Source organism: Hibiscus syriacus, unplaced genomic scaffold, assembly GCF_006381635.1.
Source record: "Hibiscus syriacus cultivar Baekdansim isolate YM2019G1 unplaced genomic scaffold, ASM638163v2 tig00112354_pilon, whole genome shotgun sequence".
Classification (NCBI taxonomy): domain Eukaryota; kingdom Viridiplantae; phylum Streptophyta; class Magnoliopsida; order Malvales; family Malvaceae; genus Hibiscus; species Hibiscus syriacus.
In genome coordinates, this window is record NW_024063314.1 from 481,592 (window position 1) to 492,067 (window position 10,476).

The 10,476-nt window shown below is 34.4% G+C and overlaps 1 protein-coding gene and 1 pseudogene across 1 annotated transcript; one reads left to right on the forward strand and one right to left on the reverse strand.

Moving 5' to 3' along the window:
* Positions 1-565: 565 nt before the first annotated feature.
* LOC120178597 lies at positions 566-6,447 on the reverse strand (annotated as a pseudogene).
* Positions 6,448-9,168: 2,721 nt separating this feature from the next.
* On the forward strand, positions 9,169-10,167 carry LOC120178633 (natterin-1-like). Its single transcript, XM_039184430.1, has one exon. The coding sequence runs from the start codon at positions 9,169-9,171 to the stop codon at positions 10,165-10,167; it is 999 nt and encodes a 332-aa protein (XP_039040361.1).
* The last annotated feature ends 309 nt before the right edge of the window (positions 10,168-10,476 follow it).

Here is a 10,476-nt window from a genome sequence, read left to right on the forward strand (position 1 = left end):
ATAAAAATCGGTTCGGATCATAACCGGTTTGGAGGGCCGGATGATGTAACCGGTTTCGGTTTGAAAAAAACAGGTTTTTAAAAAAAACCGGTTTTTAATCCGATAAAAAATCCGGTCATCCAATTTTTTAAACCTCAGACCGGATTTTTAAACCCCAAACCGGATTTTTTTTCCGAATAAAAACTGGTTTTTTATCCGATTTTTTTCAAACTGGTTTTTAATCCGGTAAAAAATCTAGTCGTCCAATTTTTTCTCAAACCGGTTATACTATTCAATGAGGAATTAAAAACTTTTAAAGTTCAGTGAACAAAATAGGAGAGAGAGTAAAATTTAGTGATGAAATTTGTAATTTCCCATTTTTATAATATTATCCTTTAAAATTTAATGTATCAAATAATTGAATTACATCCACTATTTTATTTTAAAATGTCAATCATATTTATAATTTAAATTCAACATTCAATTCTAAATATATTATGATTATTAGTAATATCAATTTCTTTTATCTTTTATAATTTAAAAATTATAAACGATCAAACCTTTGTGTTTTGAATGATTAAACCATTCAATAATTTATACATAAGAAAGTAATTTAACTTCATCATTGCTTGGATCATTCATGGAGAGCTTAATACTTGGCCTGGAGTTGATTTTATTCCACTCGTTTTCGACGCGGAAGAAAATCCATTGGAACCGCCGGAAAATCTCCAACGCGGCAATGGTGAACACCGTGAGGTAGTTGTTGCGGAGGTGAGCCGACAGTTTGTATGTCCATGTACACCGTAGGACAAAGTTGCTTACGATCACCCAAAAGTATACCTGCAATTCGAAATGTATAAGTAGGGATGACAATGGATCAAGACAGAACATTCCAACCAGAATGTAAGCACCCAAACCTAACCCGAAAATGAATAGAGCTCCTCGACCCTAGACCATTTCGAGTCAAGACAGGACAGATACAAGCTTTAAGTGCTGATAATCCGTAAAGTGCAGAAGTAATTCGAATCTATGTTATCTAGACTCCGGCAACTGTTATATATGAGAGGATCATATCCTCGTATTCATATCCATATCGGTTATGCAATAAACTAACCATACTCTTTTCGACTGCTCGATTACAAAGATTAGATTAAGACATAAACTATGTTACTCGGGACTCACGTGTGAGTATCAGATTCATGCATGTGTCTGACACAGATATAGTCGGTGTTTTTTCATATATTTGGAGATGTTTGAAGAACATATTCCTATACATATGCATCAGACACGAATACCGGATGCGAATACTTAAACAAAACAAAGAATTGAAGTAACATAGATCATGAATGGATTGCTTTGAGTTTAATGCTTTAATAGGATAGTAGTAGCTTACCCATGTTCGCCCTTGTAAAAGATGAACATAGATAGGTGATCTATTGAACTTGAAAATACGTGCAAAGCTGTTAGCAGGGAAAAAATCAGTTAAATAGCCACACAAGTAAAGTGATTTTACCATTAAACAAATCTACGTCGTTCTGCCTCTTCATTTTTGATGAAGTATCCGTGTTCGATACTTATTTTCGAACATGGATATATTTACATACCTGAAATCCCAATCCCGTGCCACATCCCAATAAAAAATAATAGAATGAGTTCAAGACACTTGCAAGAAGCCAAAGAGGGTGATAAAAATTTGTCCAGCTTTCGTGCAAGACATGGTATTTAAGGGCAGAAAGAAAAATCACAGGTACTGCCGTCGAATATTTTAACGCTGTCAACATAAGAAAATGAAGATACTATGATACCGAAACTACAAAACGAACAGTAATATAGGATTATAGAAGTACATAACTTGAGCGGTATATATGATCTTTTTTCCTTAGGGAGTTAAAGTTTCAGCCTTTCATTTGGGATCCCATTTTACATTGTTTCTTCTCTTCATTTCAAATTCGTGTAGGCTTGACAGTTCCACAACAAAATTCTCACCAAAAACATGATAAATTCAAAACAAAAATTAATGACATACGGAGGAAAGCAGTGGTGAAGGGGGAAAACATTTAAGGATCTTATATTGAAAGTTTCAAGAGACATGCCATTTAGAAGTGATGATCTTTCATGGGTATCCTTGTAATATTGTCGAAGACATTGGAAAAATCGGAACAGATAAGGCAAAACAAGAACCAAAGGGATTGCAATGGAGTGACTACAGCAAACAGAATCAGCCTCAAACCAGGCAATGGTGACAACCTGCATGCACACAGAAAAATATTCCTCAAGATGACAGAAGGAAAATATACAAGTGAAATAACTACAATGACCATATTTTTCAAGCTTCTTTCCCGAGTTCGAAAATAAGTTTTTCTTTTTAAAAAAAAATAAGGCAAAGGATAATTCAGGTAAGTTCTGCAAGAAACCATGTACAATTCCAACAGTCACCATAAATCTCTTCAAATTAGGATGTATTAGAACCATCAAAATGGTGCCCTATATATCAGCTAGTTTCCGTCAACTAGTACAAGGATAAGACTGAGACAACTCAGACAAGAAGGTTAAGCTTCAAAAAAACAACAGTCTTTTCTGAGTCAAATTAAAAGGTAGGTCAAGCATGTTTTCAACGATGTTAAGTCGAGTGATGGCTTAGAAATAATCACGGTTCTAAAGGCTCATTAACTTCTATCTATACGAATGAAGCATCCATTGAGTTTTAAAACTGATATACAAACCTGTTGATGGACCATTCTACAAATGGAACGCTCTAGATCAGAAAACACCTGCACAAAGTTTATAACCGTAAATTATCTAAAAGAAGAGAAATCTATTTGCTAACCATCCTTTCTATACACAGGTGGTCATGTGTCCCACCAAAAATTCATTAATCCATGCGTACAACATAAACCATTACATAGTTTGAAACAAATTTCAAAGGTGCGCCATCATCTTATCAGAAAATACAACAATAACATATCAATCCTTTTATCACTACAAGCAAGTGCACAGCATGTATCATATTGCACTATTTTGCACGATTTGATTATACTTGAATCTTTAGTAAGTTTAGAAAAATTATCAGAAAAAGCAACATTATTGATTTCTAAGCACTGCTCAAAACAGCGATAAAATGACAATGGAAAAAATATTATCAATAAAAACATCCTAGTTTTAAACAGATGCTTCAGTTAGGAACCATACCTTTGCCATGGAGGTCAAAATATCAGCCAAGAAGAAGTCGGAAAAAGTTATTGTCTGCATTCACCATATCAAATTAAGATTAAAATACAGGATATAGACAGGTATCAAAGCAAGATATAAAATATAAAAAAGAATTGTGTCCCTATATTAGTAGTGGTTTGAATATGCATGGCTGAACATAAGGCCTAAGGCCAAAGTAGAAGACTGTTAGTTCATAATATTCATAAATATGGTCCAGTACAGTACAATGAGGATATAGATTCGTAGGTACAAAGATTAACATAGTTCACACATAAAATTCGAGCTGAATCAAGTGCTAATAGGTTAAAAGATTTCACAAGATTAGGTTCAATCAAGGATCCTTATAAGAGTTTATGTTGCAGACATGGAGATTGACACTCAAGAATGTCATATCACTATTCTTAGAAGAAAAAACATGATGCAGAAATCAACTAAACTTCAAACAGATGAATCCTGACTCGCTTATCAGAATCATCAAATTATATACTAGTACCCATGAGTGATATATAGTTCAAAGATAGAACATAAACTTCATCACATTATTACTTGTTAGGTTTTAACAGAAGAAAGCAATTATAGAGAGTATATGCATCCAAATGTCATGAGAATTAACAGCTCATTAAGTTATTGGCATTAGCAAAATTATCACAAATGTCCATAGAGATTACAAGCATACCAAACCTGTAATGGAAGAACTATTCACCAAAGAGTCCTTAGCAAGTAGTATCGGGATGAAAAATAAAAGATGTCGAAAGGGAATATAAAAAGCATAACGACTGCAAAATATAAAAGCACCTGCAGTAGACAACATTTAAAATTTAGTGAAGAATAGAAATGGCAAAGGGAAAGGTTTTGTTTAAAATCTTTCATAAGCATGCTTGGTGGAAAAATAGGGAATGACCATTTAAATGTGGATTAGTTTTATTTGTAGGCTATATTAATAGTGATTAAAGCACAAAGAAAGCACTATTTGTAATTTGTCTTCATGCTGAAAATGCTAAGATGATAATCAACTTGTCATTCATGCTGGGAACAAGAGCGTGTGGTAATACAAAAAAGAAAGGATGCATCTATTACACTGGTTGGGAGGCAGCTAATGATACTTCTCCATTAGAATAGAGATAAAGATAAGCTGTCATACTGGATGGAACAATGATAGTCATCCATGTAGCACACTGCAATCAACATTGTAGAGTTATTTGGGAAAAATTATGAAGCACTATTAGTACTGATTGTACCAATAGACAATTGAGCTTATGTAGATATATCATTAGCTGAAAAACAAGACATGACGAAACAAGGCAAGCAAGTAAATTTCACCCATAAACTGATACGGGCATAAGAACCATCAGCACATATAGACAATCTGATTAAAAGATCTGATGGCCTAATGCTAGGTTGACAAATTCAATTACCTTCCATATTTCTCTATGAGTAAGATGATTCTGATCGAGATTGAAAATTTTGGCATAATTGATATTAGACCGGGAAAAGACCCATAAATTGATTCCCCAAAGCCATACCATTATAGTCTATATCGTCAAAACCAAAAGAAATAATCACTTTTTATACAGGGTTCTTAAACATACAATTGAACACACGTGCAAGATGAAGTATATATATATATTAACATAGTTTATTATATGTCAGACTATTTTAACTAACCACAAGAAGAAGAGGATTATAGTACAAAAATGCCTCGTACAGGAATAGGTCCCGTAAGTCTGCACTCATTCTCATTACAGATTGCCATCCAGTCTGCAATATTTTGGTACATGGTGAGAACTTGCAAGCAACGTGATTGAATCTTGTAACACTTATATACAACCATTATTAACATTAAATATAAACTGTATATCTTGAAACGAGTAGAATATAAACTATGACTAACCTTACCACAGATGAAACCCCAGAGTAAGAACAATAGTACCTGGATATCTAAATAGATTAGGATCCCAGAAAGTTGAGAAATAACCAAAAGATGCAAGTATTTTTGCCTTCTTGTAAATAGAAGTAAGAACAAACTACAAGTTCTAACTGTGGATTAAATTGTTCTTTGAATTCAACCACTTCACATTTATTTAAAGAAAGTAAATGGATAATTAACAGCAACAATACCATTAAAAACAAACCTTGAGTCTCCATAATAACGTAGGCGAAGGCACACTTGCAGCAGTAACCAACGGTATATTTGCACTCTTCGATCCATTTAGCTCTAAGGGATGGGAGTAACTATTCTCCACAACATTTCCTGGTTCTACACCTGACCATTATTCTACAAAATATTAGGTCTATGCAGCAAAATTAAATCGATAATAGCCTTTGATTTCAATGAACATGAGCTTATGGAGCTCTTGTACCTAGATCAGATATCACTACTCTGCTACCGGACCTCCTTAAATGCGGACTATTGATAGGAACTGTAACCGGACCTCCAAACATAGGTGTATGTAGAATATGGTAAACCTATTAGAGCCCCTCAGGCTACACTAGTGTTCTGCAATACATGATATTGCATCAAAATATGAAAGGAAACAAAGAAATAAAAAGAAGCATTACCTGATTAATCAATAGACACTAGCACGCCATTTAAGGATATTAAATCCAAGTTTAACTTCAATATTTATTCCAAGAACAAGTTAACCAGAAATATCTAGCTATTATATAAACTGGTTATGCTAATGCAACAAAATATCAAATTCAGAAAACCTTACGCATGTAAACAGATACATTAAATTAATAAACATAAAATTCCTACAGCTTCACCCAACGCATGTAGCCAAACACATTAACATGCTAAATTCATAAAGCCTAAAGGGAATCAAGGAATAACAAAATAAATGAAAGCCTTGTTTAAAATGTTTTGCCTTACCTATCAAAATCCCCTTCAATGGTGTACCCGTACAAGGGAGTTTAAACTCGCCCCAAAAGCAAACAAAGAGCCCAGAAATACCCAGTTCCTAAAAAACTGTAAGAATTCTTCCCGTTTGTTTCACGGGAGGATATCCGCTAGAAAAATTTTCCGGGAAAGTTTTGTTTTTCTCCTTCTTCGGTTTCAAAGAGTCTAAGAAAACCTGACCGGAACAGAAGTTATTCAAAAAGAAAAACAAAGTAATCACTACCAAAATAATGATGACTTTGAATATTGTGCACAGAGATTGAAAGTTTGACTTTCTATTTTGGGATCTCAAGAAATCCCCGAATCAGAAGCTGCGTTTGTTTGAGAGAATTACGAGGGAAATGAAGCAAAATGGCAAATATTTGTTTCGTATTTAAGGTAAAAATTAGAATTTGAGAGCATTTAATTTGTGAAAATCAACAATGTTTAAATTCTGTAATCTGTCGTTGTTATTTAATTAATTCCCCAATTAATGATTTAATTCCATCAATCAAAAGTACATTTGCAACGTCAAATTGGAATTTCATTTTTGTTTAGAAAAGAAAATGAAATGCATGCATGCATCTACTTACCATTGAAAAGGTTAGATACTTAGATGCGGGGGTAAATTAAAGGGATAAAGTAACTTTAAATATTTGAATTTGATAATCTTTTTAATTTAGTCCGTACATTTTTATTTTGATCCTTATTAATCCATTGGGGGTCTCCTGACACTAAAATTCCGACTTTGCCTCTCACATGAATTGGCATTAGGGATGGTAATATAATTCGAATCCGATGGGTTTTGACCCGACCCAATTCGATATAGTCGGATTTTTTTTTAAAATTCAGGTTTAGGTTTGGTTTTCTAATGGGTGAGGTCAGGTCGAATCATATTCGGGTGGAAGGTGAAAAAAACTTTAACCCGACCTGAAGATAATAATATAACTTCCTTAAAAAATTATTAGTATTTTTAATTAAGTCCTTATTTTATACCGAGTAGGGTCGAATATGATATATACTCTAAAAATTCGGCTCGAATCAGAGTCGGATGAAGGATATAAAATTTTTAGATCGGGTCGGATTCGGATGAGGATAAATATTTTTTGGGTTAGGTTAGGTTAGGTTGACCAAAATAAAATAAAATATTTATTATATGAAAAAAGACACAGGGAAAATTTATTCCTACTCCACACAAAAACACTAACAACCAAACAAATTTGATTTTAATAAATGAGGATTTTTAATTTAGATTTTGATTTCATGAGTTTATTAAATTCATTTAATTTGTTTCCATTGGCCGTCTAATTTCTACCTAATACAATAAATAAATCAGTAGTTTCCTATAACAAGCCGGGCAAGTTGATCGACTGATGGTGAATGGGATAAGACTTGAACGAAGTTCGAAAGAACTATAGAGGTGATGAAAGGATGATTTTTTTATTATCTCTATCTATTTGAACAAAGATAGTACAAATATATATGATTACATCGATGAACGAATCACAAAAGAGATTAAACTACTGAAAGATTACCAATAAATTACAAATTAAACTCGAGCAACGTGAAAAGTTAACCACAACGCAAAATCAAGTATCCAAATCCAATCTGACGACTCAAAGTAGGGATGGACCGAGGGGACTGGTGGGGGCAGTTATCCTCTGAAAATTTAAAATTGTTATATATTTTAGATTTTTTCTATATATTTTCTATTAAAAATTTATTTTGTCCCCCAGAAATTTTAATTCGCCTCATAACATAAAATTTTTATTCCGTTCATGGTCCAAAGTAGGGAAGATCAACAAGATATCAGATAAGCGTCATATTAATCAACCGTGATGATGTCAAATCAATTCTTATAAAAAAGATAAATGAAGAAACGACTACAACACCAAAAAATGTCAAAATACAGAAGAAAATATATCATAAAGGTAAATGAAAATGTCTATGTCATATATGTAGGCTTATTAAAAATCAAAAAACAAAAAATAAAGATAAAATATAAAAAAGACGACGATAAAAAATATTACCGATCGATAATCAATATTAAAATTAATATCGTTTTGATCAACAAAGATAAAAAACTACACATCAATTGAGAGAAAAAATCTTTAATCTTTGTTTATTTGGGCCGAATGTGGAAGGTATGTCGCTTTCTTTCACTTAAAATAATGTTCCACTTTTCTTAATTGTCCAATTGCATAATTAGAAGTTTATGTTATCTTTTCCAATTGCAATAAAGTAATCCCCCTTTCGTCAGGAATTCTTAAATTTAAATAATTTTAATATAAAATATTAATTTTTAAATAATTTAAGTCGATTATAAGATAATATTTTTTAATAATTTCTTAGTCTATTAACAACTCACACACATCAACTCAAATCTTCAAAGAAGAACAATATTTTTTACTACTGAAAACACTCGATATGTTCAAAATATAAATTTGAGGTGCTAAACGCGTTAAATTTTGAATGACGATATACTAAAATAAAATAAGAATTAAACATTGGGTATGGTTCTGAAAAATAAAAAATTTAAATATTAAAACAGACCGTAACCGATAGTTCAAGTGCTAAACACGTAATTTACACCAAGATAGAAATGGAACGGCTAAATAGCGGAGGTTTTGGTAAGCAAGCACAGCGGCAATTAGAGAGCAAATTACTTGTTATCCATTCATAAACAAAGGTGGTAGCAAAATGGAATTTAATTTCATCGCCATCAAATCTTTCCAGGATGTGGGTTACTTGAGTTATATTCGTGATGGCGGAAACACCGATGGGATTGTGAGATTCATGGAAGCTCTCGTTACGAGCCCATACGCAAAGCTTGGAGTGGAGAGATCGAGCACAAAAGGTTTGGTCCATATAAGAAGTTGTCAAAGCAACATGTATTGGCAACGAATCGAATCTTCCTCCGTCGCTGATGGACCCTGGATCTGGGCAACGGCCAAAGAGAAGGAGGAAGATCAATCCAAGGAGTCGTGCACACTGTTCAAGTTTATCCCTGTGGACCCTGCGTTGAACAAGTTCAGAATCAATCCTGGGGATGCTACGTATGCTCCTGGGGATCGGGGAATCCGAAGTTCGATCACTCCTTGATGTGTAACTACAAGGAGACTGATAATCAAGGCGCTGATGTCTTCACAACTATTGATTGGAGATCATTTGTGATTCTACCCAGCCACGTTGCCTTTAAAGGAGACAACGACAAGTATCTGTTCCTTGGCAACGACGTTACCGCGATGTTCGGAGCTAATGACATCGGTGAACCAAGCGTGCCATTCGAGATTATCCCTACCAATGACGGAAATATTCGCATCAAATCGTCTAAAACAGGGAAATTCCTTAGAAACGAAATAATGTTCATCATGGCAGATTCCGACGGCACTACCACCGACGACTCCTGGACCGTGTTTCGCCCTGTCAAAGTTGACGAGGAGACTATAGCCCTAATCAACTTGGGCAACAAACAATTCTGCATGAGGGTCCCAGGACTCGATACTCTTGGTGCAATGGCCACCTCTGTTACCACAGCAGCCAGAATCAGGGTGGAGGAGCCTGTGCTGACAAGGGAAATTTATGATGTCATATATGATTTTAATAATGCCAGGGTTTACGACCAAACAGTCCTGGTTGTGGCCCAGAATTCCGCCGCCAACTTTACCGACCAATCCTCTACTCTGGACGTTAAGCTTGCATATACAGATACTAAGACTAGCTCCTGGAAGACTGATTTTTCACTAACCTTGGGCATGAAGACATCCATAGAGATTGGTGTTCCGTTAATTTTCGATGGGAGCATCGAAATGTCCGCTGAAGTTCGATCAGGAGTTGAGTGGGGAAAGAGCTTCGAAACAAGCACCAATCTGGAAGTTGTGAACAGTGTTATTGTGCCGCCGATGACTAAGGTGACGGTTAATCTAGTGGCAACCAAAGGTCTGTGCGATATTCCTTTCTCATTCATGCAAAGGGACACTCTTTATGATGGGAGACCGGTCTTAACTGAAGTTCAGGGTGGCACCTACTTTGGTTCTAATTACTACAACCATAAATTTGAGACCAGAGCAGAGGACCTTCCTCCGGTCACCAAACTCTAATCCATATTGGCCTCCGACAAGAAAGATATTGTGTTTGCTTTTGTTGTTTTCCTGCTGTTTTGTTATTCTCAGCTGTTTAATTCTGCTCTCTTTTTTTATCCTCATTGTGTTTCGTTCATCCTGATTGTGCTATGCTGCACAGTACCTTTATGTTTTATGCTTTTGAATAAATACTATCTTTCTAATGAAAAATTGTCATCCATAACTATTCTTCTCTATATTTACTATAAAAGTATTTGAATTTTTGCATAAACGTCAGCGTTAAAATTGGCAAAATTAAAACGTCAGTGACATTTTCGAGTCCGCACT

Coding starts and splice junctions, on each gene's coding strand:
- LOC120178633 (XM_039184430.1), top strand. CDS start 9,169: ATGTGTAACTACAAGGAGACTGATAATCAAGGCGCTGATGTCTTCACA.